Source organism: Etheostoma cragini, chromosome 7 (assembly GCF_013103735.1).
Source record: "Etheostoma cragini isolate CJK2018 chromosome 7, CSU_Ecrag_1.0, whole genome shotgun sequence".
Taxonomy (NCBI): domain Eukaryota; kingdom Metazoa; phylum Chordata; class Actinopteri; order Perciformes; family Percidae; genus Etheostoma; species Etheostoma cragini.
The window spans coordinates 11,836,463-11,856,152 of NC_048413.1; the positions used below are offsets into that span (position 1 = coordinate 11,836,463).

General features: G+C 39.3%; 1 protein-coding gene and 1 long non-coding RNA gene across 5 annotated transcripts in view; one reads left to right on the forward strand and one right to left on the reverse strand.

Annotated features, from left to right (window-relative positions):
* Positions 1–19,690, forward strand: part of LOC117947508 — a 1,113,976-nt gene that overhangs the window by 691,327 nt on the left and 402,959 nt on the right. The gene's annotated exons all lie outside the window — the stretch shown is intronic.
* uckl1b (uridine-cytidine kinase 1-like 1b) lies at positions 465–19,157 on the reverse strand. Of its 4 annotated transcripts, none has more exons than XM_034876438.1 (15): positions 18,921–19,157; positions 12,456–12,649; positions 11,780–11,886; positions 10,456–10,626; positions 8,912–8,983; positions 7,137–7,326; positions 6,961–7,022; positions 5,042–5,061; positions 4,235–4,333; positions 4,025–4,118; positions 3,525–3,587; positions 3,325–3,447; positions 2,963–3,070; positions 2,727–2,883; positions 465–2,038 (listed from the first exon to the last, which is right to left on the reverse strand). In XM_034876438.1, the coding sequence occupies exons 1-15, from the start codon at positions 18,956–18,958 to the stop codon at positions 1,959–1,961; spliced, it is 1,578 nt and encodes a 525-aa protein (XP_034732329.1). In that variant the 5' UTR covers positions 18,959–19,157; the 3' UTR covers positions 465–1,958. The 4 variants fall into 4 exon arrangements, with proteins under 4 accessions (XP_034732329.1, XP_034732326.1, XP_034732327.1 ...); XM_034876435.1 differs by lacking the exon at positions 18,921–19,157 and adding an exon at positions 16,044–16,561; XM_034876436.1 differs by lacking the exons at positions 5,042–5,061; positions 18,921–19,157 and adding exons at positions 6,220–6,236; positions 16,044–16,559.

Here is a 19,690-nt window from a genome sequence, read left to right on the forward strand (position 1 = left end):
TGTCCTTCTCACCCCCCCCCCCTCTGAAAACAGATGCCTCTTGTGGGTCAAAATCTGCCTATGTAACAGGCTGCCGGTATGTAATTGTCCATCAGCCTCATCAAATGTGTGTCAATCATACTTTACCATGACTGTCGTCTTGACAGCTATCGAGGGTGATAATTATGGACAATTATGGAGGATATCAAGGTTCCTTTTAAATGAGAAGATGACAACCACAATATCCTTCCTTTTCATTTTATTTGTAAGTAATGCCTTTCTGTCTTAAAATGTTTGATAAAGGAAAAACTGATATGCAGGTAATGGTGACAGGTATACGTTATGCGCTGAGAGGTGTGTTTCACTAGAATAACTCTGACAATATATACAAATGAGACTGAGCTAAGACCTCTGTTTACCTGGTGTGAGCTTGTTGAACACTAGAAAACTATTCACATTTGACATGAATGCAATAATACACTGTGAGCTCTACTGTGCTTTTATTAATCAGCTGCAGCAGTGATAATCACAAAACAGCACACAGTCTAACACTGAGGTTGAAAACACATTTGATGAATTTTCAGTACAGTTTGTATTCAGCAGTAAGCACATTACACAGTACAAGAGAGTAAATGGAAAATGAATGGTAACAGTAGTAACAAGGCTTATAGCTAATGTGGTTAGAAAAGTTGCATTCAGTTCTTGTTTTTCCCCATTTCATTTTTTTTCATCAAAAATGTGAAAAAAAATGTAAGACAAAAAATAATTACTTTTTGAATTTGTTTAATCTTTTTTTTTTTTTTTAAAGCAAACATCGTATTAATTTATAAGCAACACTTCTCCCCTTTAGATATGCATTAACACTTTGAAGTAGGACCAAACTGGCAAGCTGTCAACATACTTCTAAAAACAAGGCGATATTAAAAGGCAACTTTAACAGTCAGATCTCATTCATTTCAATATGAAGTGTAAAAATATTTTACTAGCAGGGCTTTGTGAACACCACACTTTTTGAAATGTAGATGTTCTGAGTCTATATGCATACTCAACTCAGCTTCCCTTTGATTTTTATTTATTTATTTATTATATATACAGTATTTTTTGTTTTATTCATACCAACAATCCCATCTAGTGCATGGAAAAAGGAGGCATTAAGCAGTATGCGTGAGACTAAAATAAAAACTTAATCTGTGTTTGTTAAAAGCAAATGACCTATTTTAAAGCATCAAAAACACACATGCCTTGCCGCCTGACTGGTCAGGTCTATCCATAGGAAAGAATATGTAATTGAAGGACATGCTGTATAAATATCAACCACAAGTGCATATTTTTGGCTGTATAATGAAAAACTGTTTTTAAAACCCGTTTCCACTAGTTAGGTCAGCATCCACGAAAAGAAAAAAGGGTGAACCAGAAAGCTAAAAAAAACAAGACAGATACACCCACACATTTTCTGATTGCATTGTCCTTCAGAAAGTGCTCATGGCAATGGAAGTTGAGAAACATAAGTTCATGTTCCAATATTACATATGTGAAAGTTGTGAGAAAAGAATGTGGTAAAACATTTAAAAAAACATTTACGCACTTCAAATCCACATTCAGTTGTGTCGTCCACAGTACACGGCTTAAGGCTAGATCTCTTTTCAAAGCAACATGCCTGCAAATTTCAGAGATTGTCACAATTTAAACACTAAAAACAAAAATGTAGACTTAATAAAACACTGTACTTATAAAAATATTTCATACTTCATTACCCAACTTTTCACAACAGCATTTATATAAGATCAAATTATACTTCCAAAATGGTTTACTGTACATTTGCAGTGTTTTGTCCTGTTTTCAGTTGATTTCTTGGGGCACCTTGTTTGGCGCTTCAAGGATGCACATTACGGCCCAACAGAGGCAAAGAATATGTCCTCACAATGTCCTCCGAGGGGCACAGCCCTGAATCACACAATAAGTTGTGTAAGATAATTCAATCAGTAACTGGGCTCATCCATCTCTTCGTCACTCCAGTCAGGGGGGGCATCTGTTCCAAAGTATCGATCCCCGAAGTTTCCTAAAAAGACGAAACACATCAGATTCAGTTAGAACTAAAGATTAGAGATAGCATCACGTATAGATAAAGCACACCATGTGGAGAAAGAAGTAAATACAATCCACGGTTGTCCCTGGGTTTTGGTTCACATGGCACATTTGCAAATTAGTAAGTAGTATTGTAGTAATACAATTATTTGCATTAAGCTTAGTGGTTGTCGGCTGCAGCGAGGGAGAGATCAGTAAAGTAAAACTTGGAGTAGCATGACGCTGTGCTAAAGTTGTTGCTAGCTCTGTGGCTATCCTCACTCTTTAATTTCTTTAACCAGCAGGTAGGAAACAAGAGACTGGAACTTGGCTTGGGTCTTAAGGAGTTGTAGCATTTATTCACCGACAGATCAACTGTACACACTCTGCACTGCTACGTTCATAGCTATAATGTTACTGCTAACTTCTTACTACCGGCACACACCTCCCTCTCTCGTTTTCCCTTTCTCTCTACACCACACACTCAGAAACGTGTGGGCTGCAGCTATGTGCTGGGCGGACGTCTGTCCTGTGTGTCGGATTGTCATCCAGTTGCTCTCTACATTGTTTTTACATTTATAGCATTACATACAGTCTATGGTTCATACGCTTAGCAATGTGCCTAAGTCATATATTGGCAAGGTAACCCGTATGTAGAATATCTTTATTTCACCATTGCTCACCTATGCCAGGTATGATGTGGAAGAGATCATTGACTTCCTTGTCCACAGCTGTGGTGATGATTTTGACCTGTGGGAACGCGTAAGCCACTGAATGGACTCCCATTTCTGCCATTAGCAAAGACACCAGCAGGATCTTGTCCTCCTGAACATCATGGTCCTAAAAATGAAAACACACACGTGAATACAGGCTACGTGATGGATGCAGCATGGACTTGTGAACAGTCAGGCGCACCCACCAGTAGGACTCGAACAGCCATCATGGCAGCAGCTCCAGTGGACACAGTACAGTCCATCAGGATCACATGATCTTCACTGATGTCTTTGGGTAGGCGGAGGTAATGAAGCTGTAAAGGTTTACAGACAGCATGTGGGTTAAAGTCAATACCAATTAACAAGAGCAGTACCATACTGTAGCTAGATCATGGGTGGCAATTTCTGAGAAAGGACACGTAGATAAGCAAAGCGTATGATGAAACCACAAGACCAAGCTGCAGCCAGCTCAATATAAGATATCATTAAAGAAAGTGTTCATATTGTCATATGTGTCTCATATTTCACACAACTTCTATAACCTATAAGCCACATTTTAAATCTGTACCTCTGGTTCTCCGGTGTCCTGGTTGGTCTGGATGAGGATCTTGCCGATGCGGACGTCTTTGCAGACGGCCCTCAGAGCCGGCTCCATGGTCTCCCCGGCTCGCAGGATAGATACGCCTGTGATCTAAAAAAAACATGACAAAGAGTTTAGTTGCATCCGTTTAGGTAGAGACAAAAGTCTTTTGTATGGTCTTCACTCACCATTTTCCCGTGGAATGTCCTGCCTTCATAATCCTCTCCCTGTGGGGTCTGGACTACACGGACCTGAGATAATATCAAAAATCGTTCAATCATTCAAATTCCAGTCGTCTGCATGTCTGTGTCATGCAAACCTGTATCTTAGTGTTAAGGTATAGAAACTTTCCATTGTGGTGACTCGAGAAGTTTCCATGCTCATGCTTCAGCCAATTATGTGTATGTCTATCTGATTCTCTATTTAGCAAGAACAAGCACTTACTCTTTTTCCATTACCCTTCATCTTTCCTCATTTCAAGGCCACCTAATGTATTGTCTCTCACTTATGTTGCTGTGTCTTGCCAACTTCTATCCATTGGTTATCTCACGCTTTATTTCCCCTACACGTGTCTCCCATCTCTGCCCAGGTATCAGGTTCAGAGTCAATGCCCTACTTAATACAAAGGATTCCAGAACAGTTATGCAGTGCTAGCAATTAATTAACACTGAATCTCAGTGTTTGGCACCTGCGAGGGGAGGAAGGAGAGCGCTCGCTCGATCAACAGACGCATCAACCTCTTGGAGTAGAAGATGAACTCATCGCGGCTGGTTTCCTTGTTTCTAAAAGTGGTGATTAGGAAAAGAAAGATGCAAGATTTTAATGAGGGTAGTGGCTGCACACTGCACTTTTTTATGGATACAGATGTACATGTTAATGTGGGTTTCTTGGCTCGTACCTGATGATGGTGTGCATGCCCCTGACCTGTGGTGTACTCTCAAGAACACTGAGGGTCTGGGGGAGGGGCTGGGCCTGGTGTGCAGAAGCTAGGGCTGCCCTGTAACCACGGCAACAAATAGTAGAGCGTGGGTGATGTTGGGTGAGAACAGTGGAAAGAGGGAAGATGGACACATGAATACAACACACATATATACAAGTTTATACAATTAACACCTTTCTGCACGGGTAAAGACCTGTACGTGCAGGTTTACACACAAGCGTGCACACACAAACTGTATGCACATTCAGAAAACAAATGCACCCAAGATACAACACACCCACCCACACATACATGCAAAAAAACAAATTACAGAGTTGATAATGGTAGTGTGCAACCACTGTATTAGGATTGCTTGGAAAAAATGCAGACACACAAAATTGCAAAGCACACAGTAACAGTGTTGAGTATTTTAGTGGGAAATTACAACAGCACCGAGACCATGATAATGGAAAATACATAAAAAATGATCAGTTTAAAGATGAACACGATATATATAGATTTTGAATTTTACTGTGACATATAAATAGATGCATGATGGTTATTTTCCATGATAGGTCTCTACTACTTGCAGTAATTCCCTAGGACTCCACACATACACATTAGGAAATCTTGTTAGCCTAGGTCTACCCTGGGCTCTAGAGGAAAAGACACACTGTTACACTAGGACAGTGATGCAGTCATGTTGACAACACAGTATCCACAATGTCATTGAGAGACACATTAGCCAGATGCAAAGAAAAGAGAAATCATAGCAAATCTGCTCACATATCCCAGCGAAGTTTCCTCTATAGGGAGAGTTTTTTCGACAAAACAACAATCACAACAGAGGGGACACAGAAAGACGAAAAACAACAGATAAGAGGAGGGAAAAAAAATGAGAAGAGACACAACATCAGGTGGATGAAGAGATGAAGGGATTAACACACACACACACACACACACACAGAGTGAAAAGTGTGACAGCCGAGACTTGAAAATGTCAAATGTTTTGGAAATGAGCTTACCACCGACTGCCATTTTAAGCTAAATAATATTGCTTTGTTATTATTCATGAGTCAGGGACACAAATCAAGTAACAGGCCATGTGTTTAAAGATCTTTACAGATACTATGGTAGAAAAGAAAAGTCTTTTGGATCTGATTTCTGATATCTATATACATGCATCCCGTGTGTGTACGCGTGGGAGGTGCACAAGCTGTTGTGCGGCTGTCACTCTTTCACCGCGTAGAACAGTAGAAGTTGGTATTTCAGCTCACAGGCCCCAGCACATCCTGTGTCTAAAGACAGGCACCACGCTCACTTCCTCTCTCTCTTTCTCTCTCTGTTTCAGATACTGTGGCCGACATTCAATGGAAAAACTCAGCGCTTTGTAGTAGGGTATTGGAAACTTTCTCTGTGGCTGAGGTAGGTGATAGTCAACAATAGCTGTAGCAAGAACTTCCTCTCTCTCGCTTTCTGTTGTAGTCACTCTCTCTCCTATTCTTGCTGCCGCTGAAAGGAGGGGTCAGTGACTTGACTCATTGGTGTATTTTTAGACACAGAAGGCAGGAAGAGTGTAAGATGTAATTTCTCTACAACGTATAGAGAAGGAAAACCAACGTCTCTACATTAAATGCTGGCTGCACTACACCGCATTCATACTTTTGATCTTTTAAATGTTGACAACGGCATTCATGCAGTTTTTATATTTATTCCAAGCTGGTTTCTTTACAATATTTTAGCAAAGTCTCATAATCTTATGATTGATCACTAATTAGCCATATTTGCTGTACAGATACAACAGTGCCGCCTGGTGATGTGCCATGGCAGCCAGCAGATCAGTGGAAGGTAGAGGTTGGTTTTGCTGGTCTCTTTTCCTCTCTCTCCCAGTATGAAGCTGAAGTAGTCGGGGAACTGGACAGATGGTGAGAAGAGAATGATAGACAGGATAAAGGCCACTCTACCTGACGCTGAGCTCGCGCTGTGAGCCATGGAGGGATTTGCGGTGAAGGGGAAGTGGGGGGAGAGAGGGTGAGAAAGCAGTCCATCAGCGGCGTGTGTGTTAATGTGTGTGTATGGTGGGAAGAATACAAAGCACACTGCATTGTGGCACAAAGTGCTCCCCACAAGCAACAAATTTGCCTTTGGTGACAATTTGTGCATGTTGCACAACAAGTCCAAAAGTCAAAACAGCACACTGGTTGAGTATTGAAAGGCTTATTCTGAAGAGGAAGCAAAAACATGTATTCTGATCCAAATTGCTATATTTTTTTCCTAAAACAAAGACAAGTGGCTTCAAGTGATAACTGCTTTCAGAATACTTATCTAATTATTTTGTTCACACTTACTGAACAAGCCTGAAACATTAGTGCACACTCATCCTCCCCTATCATCTGTGTAGCAAATCTTCTATCCACTAGAGGGTGTAATCGAGCTTGTAATTACTGTCAAAAAGATTTGAGGGCTGGTTGCAGTTACACCCTTTCTGAGTGCCAATTATCTCAACAGTATATTAACCCAAACCAACAAAATAATGATAATATCATCAGGAAGGATGAATAAAGGGACATAATGCTCCACTAATATGTCATGTACACTGGCATAGCATATTCTCTGTGAGAGAGAATGTGTGTGTGTGTGTGTGTGTGTGTGTGTGTGTGTGTTTGTGTGTATTTAGGTCTGTATAAAGGCGAGACCTCTCCTACCTCCTCCAGCTGACTGTGGACGTGCTGCACGATCAAATCGATGGCCACCATGTTGCCCCCACCTGATGGCAGGACAAACAGAAACACAAAGTGGCATTATGTCTACAAAATCCTAGTAGTAGTTAAGTATGGTAATATTGACCCTATTAACATATGGATGTGGAGAACGCACGCACCACGTGGGACCACAATATCAGCCAGGCGCATGGTGGGTTCAATGTACTGCTCAAACGCTGGCTTGACGAATTTGTTGTACTGTTTGATGACACCCTCAATGTCTCGGCCCCTCTCTGTAATGTCCCTCCGCAATCGACGCACCAGCCGGATGTCGGAGTCTGTGTCGACAAAAATCTTCATGTCCAGCAACTGACAGGAGAACATGAAACATTACAAATGTTAAGCTGAACATTAAGCTTTGTATAACTTTTGGCACAAACATTATATGAAAAAAATGGCATGCTAGAAGTACCTTCTTACTATACATATATACTATATTTATTTTAGCTTCTCACTATATATATTTTTTAAATATATATATTAGCTTCTTACTATATACATTTTTTAGCTTGTGGTTTTTCAGGTCGGACCATAGGAGCATAATTTGGCCTACAGTTGTGTCATGATATATAAATTATGTCAAGACATTTGTTTTAAAGTTGAAGGTTACGGTGCTTAAAATTAATGTTTCATTTTCATGACAACCAGTGTGCTTTGAAAAAAATGGGTGATAAGTCTGATATTGGTGAACAGGGTTTTTCCTGCATAGAGGAATCTTTGGCACAAAAAGTGCCAGAAAGGAAAATCACCAGGCCCAAAATGATAAGAAGTGCAAATAAAAATAGCTATTTAAATCCAAACAACGTTGAACAAAGCAAAAATAAACTTGAATATGAGCCCTAATCTCTGTTTTGTTTCCAGAGTCACGCTGTCCTGCGATTTATTTTAATATTAATATAATTTTAACTAGTTTTGATAATTTGAGTTTCATTTATTCAGACATAGTAGACAGTTTGGTTTTAAATTTTTTTTGAAATACCAGGAAAATGCATAGATTACTATAAAATAAGGTAACACTCATTGCCTTGTCCTGTATGCGGACCGGTCATGCTAACTGTTATGTGCGTTGTCCCCCATAAGCCTATTCTGAGCCAGGAAAAACCCTGGTGAATACAAAAATGAACCCTGATAAGGACAATTTAGCTGTTAAAACACTGCTTTCAAAATAAATTGTCACGTTGGAGCTGCAAGTGTGCAGTGACTCTTGAATAATCTTTATAATGTAATCTGTTTATTTTTGTCAGCCAGCAGCCATCAGGTATGTGTTTCACTTACTTCTGTTGATTAAGTATGATTGAAGGGCCAATGTGTTTTAATTACATAAACCGCAGCTATATTCCTAAAGTTCATCAAGTACAGTACTGTGTGTTATTAAACAGATTTGACTTCTAGACTTGTAGTTGTAAAAACAGCATTTTGTTTTCCAACTCATTATAGTTCAATGCTTTATAATCACATTCTTTATCAATAAATCTTTAACAACACCTGAAAACAATTACTTAGTATTACTAGTATTAGTCTGTGTATGAAAATACCTGTCAATCAATTTGGAGCTAATAGGTAAGTTGAGGATAAAGAAGTGAATAATAAACTTGTCATTGCCTTGTGATAGACAAAGTATTTTTCTTCACTTCAAACAGATCTAGCATTGCTGTGCTGCAATTTCTTGGCACTTATCAGCCAACATAACTGCAGATGCATCCAGATATATCTGTGATATCGGCTAATATTTCAGTTCTAATCCAATAATTTAAATATACAATTGAAAAACGTTCCCTCCCATATTATGCAGAAGAAAAACAAGTTTGACCACATGCACAGATAAAAATAAATGTGACAATAGCACATTCAAATGACCGGCTGAACAAGTTAGTGGACAATAACCTTATCCTACCTGCAAGAGCTTTTTATCTGCAAAGGCCATGATTCCCTCAAAGATGATAACACTGGCACCATATACGGTTTTCTGTGGACACATGCGCATGTATTACAGTACAATGTCCATTGTCCATACACAGTAAATGGACATACAGACAGCATAAGTGATTGCAACAATTATCATGCTCAATCCTAATTTGACAGGCGCTAACTGTAGTTAAAGAGATATTTTGCTGATTTAAAACCCAGCTCTGTCATTGCCCGCGGAACAGAGAAGTGGAGGTCTGCTAAGATTTGCCTTTCACATTCATCGGGTGGATCTCAGCAAACCTCCGCTGCTTCTCTCCTTCGTGCGCTCACACCACGCAAGGAAGCCAAACATTGTTCATTTGCACACATTGGACACACAAAGATGACAAAGAGCTGGTTTAAAATAGACAAAGTATCCCTTTAATGGATATAAAAGTATAAACACAAGAAATCACAATTACTTTACTTTACAATACCTTATGATGCCACTTTACTTCAGTCTACCTTCTGCACATTGTCTATTGTTTGCTTGTTTTTCTTGTGTGTTTACTTGTTTGTTTGTTTTGCTTTCATTGTAAAAAAAGGTTCTGTCACAAGGGAATTTCCCCGCTGTGTGATGAATAAAGTATCATCTAATCTAATCTAATCTAATGGCTTGTCAGTAATAGGGTTGCACAATATTGACAAAATGTGATATTGCGATATTGATTATGAATATTGTGTCAGTATTAATTTTGGTATTTTAAAACATGTGTTATCATAGCGCTCGCTTGATCATAATAAATTCATAACAAATTAAACTGTTTTTCTTACAACACAAGGTTTATTTCAACTGTGATAATGGACTGGTACAACATGGATAAATAAATAAGGACCATGTCTACAGAACAGGACATGTTCTACTGGTTGGACAGTATAAAATATATAAATAAGGACCATGTCTACAGAACAGGACATGTTCTACTGGTTGGACTGTATAAAATATATAAATAAGGACCATGTCTACAGAACAGGACATGTTCTACTGGTTGGACTGTATAAAATATATAAAGAGAACAGGATAAAACTTTTCTTTTCCTTCTTTGACTTGTTTTGTTGTCTCTATCAATTATTTCACTTACACTGTCACCCTATCAAAATATGCACACACGTGGTATGCTCCATAGGGTTTGTCACATAGTGGACCCGTGCGCTGACGTGCACTAACATGTGCAAGTGGTTGTATATAAATATTGCACATATTGTGACACTTTCAATATTTTGCAATAACAATACTGAATCAATATATCTTGCACCCCTAGATACAATATTGTAAATCGTGATATTGCGATTACCATATTGAGTTGCTGTATCTTGCACCATTAGTCAGTAACAATCTGAAGTAGCACATTTGCGATGTGACTCTGAACCTCTGGCAAGAGAGATTAAAAACCTCTTAGGTAAAAGAGCAACTGAGATTATATGGCAAACTCACTCATAAACTCCCCAAAGTGCATTGCAATGTGTTTGGGTGTGTGCTTTCATCCTTACCCACTCCTTCTGTCTCCCATGAGTTGTAAAGTCATAGACAGGGATTTTTACGCTCTTGCCCTGTTTGAGTTTGTGCAGGGTGTGTGTCAACAAATCAAAGTCAAAGGCATCAGGGTGGTCAAAGTTATAGTCATTACTGGCGGCCCGCGTCTGCTGTTCCGGGGACAGGACCTGAGGAGAGCAACAATGCTAGAATTACTTAACAGCAAACTTGCCATAACAATAATGCTTTCAAAAATGACAAAAAATGACTTCCTGATCAAAATACTTGCTCTGTCTCACACGTTCTGGCTTTTGCTAAGACACAAAAAGTGTTTGCATATCATTAATAAAAAGGCATACAAATTAAACAGGCACACATGCTCAAATAAAGGTTTGCCGCATAATTTACATAAGCTTATGCAAAAACACTTAGACACAGATCACAGTTCAAGAGCAGTTGAAGTTGGGGGACCTAAATTTAGGAGAACATCATGCGACACTGTGACGTCTGTACCAGGTGGTGTGTGTGCTTGTGTGTGTACGCCCTCAGGGTGGTTGAGCGTTGAAAGACCAGAACTGGTATTTGGCAGTTTTAGAACAGCCACACTCCCTTTTCAAGTAAACTGCTTACACACTAAATATGATAAACCAGTGTTACAGGCTTTCTGTAGGCAGTGAGCAAACATGAGAAAACCTCGAAAATTTGGAAAGACACAAATTCTAGAACAAATTTTTTGGTTGCCGACCTCAGGTATTGGAGTGTGCAAACTAGCCCTTGCAGAGGGCTAAAGTACTACTGGCCAGTGGTAAATCCCTCCTACTCTGCACAGCCTGAACCGCTGCTGTCAGATTGTGACAGGATTACATAACCGGAGAGTGGGTGGAGATATTGAGGGGCAAGACTGATGGCTCTTGCTTATTTGCTCTCCACCACTCTTTTTCTCTCCCCAATTTGCTCACCACTGCGCTTCTCTTTTAACTCATCCGCCCTGTAATATTTTATCCTTTATGGCTCCTTATTCTCATTACCCCTCTGGGAAGCTAAGGCAATCCTATTCTGTCTTACTCGCAGTCACATTCTTTCCTTCCTTCTTGCTGCTGAAGGGTTAGAAGCCATTCAAGACTAGTGATTTATTGTACTTATCTAATGATCTCAAGAATATGAAAGCATTTGGATTGATGTGAAAACATGAACAAACATTTAAAAATTCAGGTAAGCTAAATTTTAAGTAATATACATCCAGGATCTTAACCTCACATTACAACATTCATAAACAGGTGCGTGGCTGCATGCAAATAGACACTCACTACACAAACTACACATACTGCACAATGTGCACACCTTGTAAAACGAGTCCATTGAAAGTAGTACAACCCATGGAACATCTAGATCTTCAATAATTTTCCTGGCTACGGTTGTCTTTCCTGAAGCACTGCCGCCACACAGACCTGTAACAGAATATTGACACAGCCTTTAGGTAAACTTGCATACACATAACTGTACACATAACTGCAAAAGAAATTTACCTTAAATACCTTTGCCTGGTGGGAATGTAGTATACTAGTGCTAGCTTGACAGGGCAGCCAATTGCTTGCACATTGACGTTGCTTTAGGCTATTACTTGCATGTAGAGAGGCAGGCAGAAACAGTGCTTCAAAGTAAACACGCCTAATAATTGCTTTCAGAAAAGCAGAGCCACATCTCCCTCAGTTGAAATGCCAATAACGACTCTAAATGAGCTTGTCAATACACATTAGCAGTAAATTTAGTGACTGTTTATTTCTGCAAAGGGCATCTCTAATCTGCTTATACAGGGTATATAAATATTAATTAAATTAAATAAATATTCCTGTGTCAAATGTGTAATAGTAAGGTCCTGATATCGGCATTATGTGTTTAGATGTCATGATGACACTGCAAATTAATGTTAGAATATACTCAAAATGATACATGGATTTGAAAGAAAAAAAACACCAGTGTTTTGACATTGTGGCAGGCATCTCTTTAAGTATCCTACCAATGACGAAGGCATCTTTGGACTGTGCTCCATGTTCGTTGTACCAGGGTGGGCGGCCAGCGGTGTAGATGGTTCGTTTGGAGGTGCGTAGGAGAGGAGGCTCAGACTTGCACTGACTGGTAGTCCTTTTCCTGGGTGAAAGTCCTGTGCTTACCGACGGGAGAAGCCGGTCCAGTGATCCCTCCCCACCCCCACTGTAAAGCAACAAACACACAACAAAGCATGCTATCACTTATCATTTATGGGACTGAACAAATTCCTGGTTTTGCTTAGCACTGTATATATATCCCTTTAAAAACGGAGCAATTTCTTGTTACCATCATTTTAAACAATTACATCTGTAGTAGTGCTATACACTGCAATTAAATGTCTTGTGGCCACAGTATGACAGGGATTTTTATTCAAAGGTGCTCTTAGTGATGTTACGCGTGTTTTAGTCAACAACATTTGTTTTCACATACAGCAAACATCTCCTTACTATCCCCAAGCTGCCTGTCGCCAGCACATACTGTAGAAAAAACGCGGTTTCTGTAGACAGCCCAGGGTCTACAAACGGCAACGAAAAAACTAACTCTGCCCACACAAACAGCGTTCCAGACAATAACCGACAAAAAGGATTTGGGGTTTGGGTTGGGGGGTTAGTTCACGGAAGCACAGAAGGGAGGGGACGGGATGAGGAGGAACAAACGGCGAGTTAGTCTCATTTTGTTTGACAATACTTTGAACGTCAACAAGAAGTAACGTCAATCAACATTGCTTAGAGCACCTTTCACTTATGGTAGTAAACTACACGCTAAAACATACGATAGTACAACCACTGCTCATTAGTACCAACAAGAAAGTCATGCTGACACAAATGCAATTTATCTTTAATGAATGAAAAGCTCCTTCCTGTTCCTCTCCAGTGATAAAACAAACACAACGACAGACAAATAGCCAGTTTGAGTGTGTCACTGTGGGAACTGTACAACTAGACTTAGACTTCAAAAAGTGACCCAGTAAACTGACAATAAAAAAGACTGAGCTGGTGTTGTGCTGTCGCCTGTCGTGGGTTAATGTTTAGTAGTATCTCTTCAACGGGTGAGCTTTGTCCAATCTTGTACAGTGTAACTGCGGCAAGTATGCTACAGGCCTTGGCTCAGTTGTGCAACTGAATGGTGTGTTCATGCAATACACTGTGGTGGTAAGAGACTAAGATTTTCTGCAATAATTTGTTTTGACAGATACCAAGATAAAAAAGGTTCTTTATTCAAAACAGGTATGACACTCTAATGGGAGCCAGGTAGAGTAAATTTGCATGGATAATTCAAATTGAACACGTTGGTCAAACATATCTGCTGCACAACACAATAACAATACTGATGACTAAATTCCCACTAAGAGAAATGTATGTAATACCTGGTTAAGATGACTTGCATTTCAACACCAAAAAACTGTATCTGCTGCCTTTTGTAACAATATCTGGCAGAAAAAGTTACTAGAACAAGAGTTTTTACAAGAGGAAAGTGATGAAGAATAAGAGGGTTGAGGGTTGGGACTTCTTAAAATTCAGAGCAGATAACAACAACACAAAGAACTAGTCTAACACTTTGTTGAGTAACCGTCTTCTCAAACTCAACTTCCCTTGGAAAACATGCTTCACCTCTCTTACAAATGTTTAGTCTGTCAAAGTCTGCAACATCTGTGGTGCATTGTCTTTACAAAAAACTAATTGGACATCATAAGTAAAACTATCACTTTTAAATAAGGTCATGAATAATACATAGCACACCAAGTGAAAAATCACCAAGAAGCATCACCAAAAACAAATGCAAACTACCTTGGTTGTTTTACAAACACACGTTTCTTAGAGTGATAAGTCTCACCAGGTAACAGTTGCTAACAACACTTACTGTAGTATTTGAGACATCCACACTTCACCTAGTGAGGATTGTAAAAGGCCAGATGCCATAACTTTGTTGTGCTGTGTAAGAGAGGAATCCTGGTAAGCCCTCTGTCTATTTCTCTGTTATTCAGTGTCAAGAGGTCAGATGTGAGCTTGGATGGAGCCAGGAACCAAGCGTCGACTGTGAGAATACATGGACTATGAGGCATAGCCCACTCCACTATCAGTTAAAGCCAAACCAGGGTGCAATAAAAGATTAGTCTAGGTGACTGCTGAGTAATGCCCTTCTGGAGTGGGTACAGCCACAGTACTCATAAACACTCATCTTTGAATACAACATTGTTAAGTAATAAGGCTGTATTCAAGGGGTTGTGGCCAGTGTGGCAATAACAATAGCTAGACAGAATTAAGGTAAATCAAAACAAGAAGACCAAAGAGCAACAAAAAAATAGGTAGAAGAAAAAATAAAAATAAGAAAAAACAAATCAATCAAATCAATAAGTAAAACAAATAAATAAAAAAGGAAGAGCAACAAAAAAAAGATACACAACATCATATGAGAGCGAGTCTATAAAAATGGGTTCAATAAAACTTTTCCCATTTCATACTCAGACTTAATCCAATAATTGGCCATGTGGTGATTTAACTAGCTGTCAAAATTATTTTAGTAAGTTTATTTATAGAAAATAAATGTTTTACAATAAAGAATGAATGGAAATAGATGAACAATCACAACTTCCCTGAAAGCATTTAGATGCAGATGTGATGGGAGATTGCACTGTGGTTTTAAATTGACTGAATTCCTTTTTTTGTGGAATGCTGGGAAACGATGTGTAGGAAGAGCTACTGAATGTAGTGCATGGCTACAATTAAATTAATTGGGCATGCTTTAAACCCAAAACTGCTTTAATAGTCAACCAATAAGTTTACTATTAAGAGCTACGCTATTAAATTGTGCAAAATTCACAATTCCCATGCTTAACTTCGTTGAAAGGTTTTCAACTCTGCAACCCTAGTAATGGCTTACAATACATGTTGTTCCTTTTCCCTTCAACCTTTGGGACCGCGGGTCTTGATTCAAGATTTAAGAGATTCAAGATTTCTTTTATTTTCATTTAGCAAAACACAGAACTATGTCAAGCATTGCCAAGCAACGACATTAAGAGCATGGCTTCTTTAAAAACACAGATAAAAATCGGTGATGAAATAGAGCTCTACAATAAACAACAAAGATTGATTAAAGGCAACACATGGCATTCATTTGACAAAACACAACCTTAAATCTACAGAGAATACAACTTCCTAGTTCAGTTGGGGATTTAAAAAAAAAAAAAACACAAATTAAAAAATAATGAAATGGTTCATGTTAATGAACTGTATACTACTGTTTGCTTCTGACAAACTTCCTCATACACCTAAAATAAAACTTAACCAAGTCTTTACTTTTTCATTACAATGTCAGCACAAACGCACTGTTACAGTCACTCGCACGTAATTTGTGTTATCACATGAGATATGCAAACTTTCCCAAAGCATGTCAACAAAAGATGAGGGCTACATCAAAGACTGCAATTGTCTCTCCTGTTTATCCACTTTTTGAAGAAAGAAGCTATGGCGATGGAAACCTCTGTCAGGGTGGAAAAGCAAAACCACCTGAGGACACTAAACTACAATAAATAAATAAATAAATAAAATGCACTTACCTGCCATCAGATCTTAGAGTCCAACAGCCAGATATTCTAGCTCCTGAGTAAGATGGTAGAGAGTTCATAACTATAGAAAAATGAAGGGAGGCTCCCACTGCGTGTACTCCGCAAGTTGTTCTTTAATCCTATATTACTGCCAACAGGTATACTCCGTATATGTATTCACATTCGCGCACAATAAAGCACTTAACAACATTGCCCTCTGGTACAACACATCCAGAGAGAGAGAGAGAGAGGGTGGGGAATATAGAGGGGAATCAAATTGGATGAGAAACGAAACTTTAAACATGTGTTTAGCTTTCTGTTTCTTCCAGTGGAGCAATAGAAAGAGAGAGAAGGCACTGCAGCTGGTAGAAAAAACACACTCAGTGTGGAACTACAGCACAGCTTTTCCCTCCTCTTTCACTTGCTCTCTACTCCTCCCCTCAGTCGCCCGACCAACAAATGTAAGAGGATAACCTACCCTACAGATTATGTTCATTAGGTGGTATTAATAGCATCAGGTTAGAACCAGACCTTCCCACTCTTGGCACACACACACACACACACACACACACACACACACCAAGCTTTGGCTGTCTCTTTTTGACAGTCAGTTTCACAATATGTGGCTGCAAGTGAAAGAGGGACCAGAAGAAAGCGACAGAGACACAGATAAACAACTGGGAAAAACAACCCTCCCCTCTGTTTCAAGCTGTTGGGGAGGTGAAGAGAGGGAGAAATGGAGAGAGAGAGAGAACATGACAGAAGGGAAGGGCAGAAAGGAGGCGATGTGCTTTTTTCCCCTGCAGGGACTTGCCATGTCTCCATGAGCCTTACACCAGAGTCTGGAGACAGCGCACGCACACGCGTACACACACACACACACACACACACACACACACACACACACACACAGACACACACATGTCCCCTCCCTAACTTTACTCACAGTGAAGGGTTGGGAATAAACAGCATGATGAAACACAACACTACCTGACTGCTATATCAGCTGACAGAGGAACAGCCCATAGGCTTTGCACACATAAACACACACATGCACACACTTACACTCCTCCAAGGCCACAACCTCCACGGACAAACAAATCATTATTCTCAGAGAATAGAGGAGACGGACTACTTGTTTCCCAGTTCAGCAAAAACAAACCAAAGAATTGAGCAAGCCACAGCTCAATAACCACATTGCTCAGAGAAGCTACTAGATCAGATTTAAACCAACATTAAAATGTTTCCAAATATTTTGATTTTGGACTTCTGACAAGACCATATTTTGGTTTACTTGCTTAAGACCACAGGGGAGACAGACACACGGGAGTTGAGGGTTTTTATCGATTCTTCACTGAGGTTTTGGGACTGTTGCGGTTACTTGAAACTGCAGTCAGATGACAGCTGCAAAGCAAGAAAGCCACATCGAAACAAGCCTAAACTGGTTGCCATGCCAAACATTCAGCTGTCTCTCTATGGCTACTGAGACATTAAGAACATTCATAGATCCGAGCTTTAATGAAATTCATTGTGTAATTTAAGTGCAGTGAGATAAATATTAGACTATTTAACACAAGCAGTATACAATGTGGAATCAACCCATCTGTCTCTTATAGCTCATTTTAACATGCATAATTAAATCATTAAATAAACTGAACATCTTAAAAACAATTGAAAATGTAAGTCTCATTTTTGAGGTAAAAAAGGTACAAGATATTCCAACAGGATCCAAATTACAAATGCATATACTTATATATTTTAGGAAAGACTTATGTAAGTAGATGGAGGAGAAAATAATTAACCATAACCATGAAGCTAAATCAAAGCTTTGCACTCATTTATATTCTGACTGTCAGAATGGTATTTTTTTAGGCTTGAAGTTGTGGTACTTAAAGCGTTGCATGTAAGTTGTGTGCACATTTTTGCCAATGTCACATCATCAAACTATACACTAGCTTGTGTGTAGACTCACAGCTCGACCTTTATTATCTCTTTGAGTTTGCAGCTATACTAATGTCAACAAATGTACATGTTTAATGTGATCATGTGAGTATAACTTTAATGCTTGTGAAACCGGTTTAGCGAATTAACCACAACAGTAAGAACCCCTCATTGGATGGACCAATGCAGCAACACCCTCTTGTGGCCCAGTAGTAGGGTGGTACCAAGGCTAGTTTTTTACTGTAGGTGGTTACAGAGTTTGGATCTAGCATGGGTCAATATCACAGTATGACATGTTGTTTACTCAGCTTCAGTATTAGCTAGTCACCTGAATCAAATGTTATCCTTTTCTGTAACCTTGTACTTTCCGGGATAGGGGCATCTGTTTGTCACAAATGAGCATTTTACTCATGCTGCAATGCCAGTAGAAAACACCAAGTCATGCTTGTTCCCCTCTGCTCTCAATTAAAGGTGTATTTTACTGATTTATTCAGCTCTGTCTAGCTTGCTACACCCGCGACATGGTACGTTAGCATATTTAGGGTGACGTGTATAGTGTTCATAAATACGCTTGTGATTTCCTGGTTTGAGAAGATGAAAATCAAGTTATCAGGAGGGCACCTCGTGCAAAATAGGATAACTGTTATAACGAAGTAAAGGAGTGGACAAAATGACCGACTAAAAGTAATTGCGTTGATACGACATCTGTAATAAACCTACAATTACACTGTAACTTCCTGGCTGCAATTACAGCGACATGTTGTTTTCTATAAGGTAGCATTGCTGTTCCAGTGACTGTAGGACTGTATCAGGCTCACAGGGTGACAGCTCGTGTTTCCGTAAAGATGCTTAAACCAACTGACAGTGGACATTTTAAGAAAAGGTAGGCCGACAATTGTTTTATAGTCAGTGGTTTTCTAAATACACCAAACATTTAAACCGTTTTACCTGTTCGACACAGAGGAAGTTCTCTCTTCATTCTCCATCTTTGAGAGCCTTTCTTCCCTGCTAACGGAGCTACTCTGTTGACAACCATATACAGTTAGCTAATGTTGAGAGTAGTTAGCTTAGCGTCGAGGCATCACGGGGCTTGTAGGCGTCCCTCTTTGATTTCACCATTGAGTCCCAGGCATTACAAGCATTTGTCCTCCAGATGGACTCCAAGACCCAAGATGCATCTCTTCTGTTCTTTCGCGCTACAGCAAGTAGCATTTCCAGAATCATATCACACAGTAGAGCAGGGCCTTTTCCAAAGCTGAAACGGGTGAGGTGAAACAGGCCACGTGTGGGACTTCAGATCTGAATACTGACATTTATCTTTTTATTGGTATTTTGTTACAAACATAGACATGTTATAAAAAAAATTGTGTGGTATTTAATATAAAAAAACATGTCTTTGTCTATGACTTTATACAGTTACAACTAAAGTAGGCCAATACATTATAGATGCAAAAACTTACTGTGGTTAGACATTGCATCTGTAGGTCTGAATCGTAATAAACCCTACTTAGCAATGATAAAAGCCAACATGGAATTGTGAAATACCTCACACACTCTTAACATGAAAACCTTGTGTAACTATAAAAGTTGAGTTATTAATTTATGTAATTACAGTTGAGTAAAAAGCATTTTTCACATTTGACAGAGGGAGAAATCATAGAAGAAATGTCATTTTATTTAATCAATGATGGCTCCCTTCCATTTAGATGTGGGAGTGA

What these genes read in the sequence shown, in the direction of transcription:
- uckl1b (XM_034876435.1), bottom strand. Translation starts at nt 16,111, where the DNA reads ATGAACTCTCTACCATCTTACTCAGGAGCTAGAATATCTGGCTGTTGG. An exon ending in TGATATTGTGGTCCCACGTG is followed by an intron (nt 7,023 to 7,136) that starts GTGCGTGCGTTC and finishes TCCTGCCATCAG; the next exon opens with GTGGGGGCAACATGGTGGCC. An exon ending in TCCACAGTCAGCTGGAGGAG is followed by an intron (nt 5,062 to 6,960) that starts GTAGGAGAGGTC and finishes CTCTCCCTATAG; the next exon opens with AGGAAACTTCGCTGGGATAT.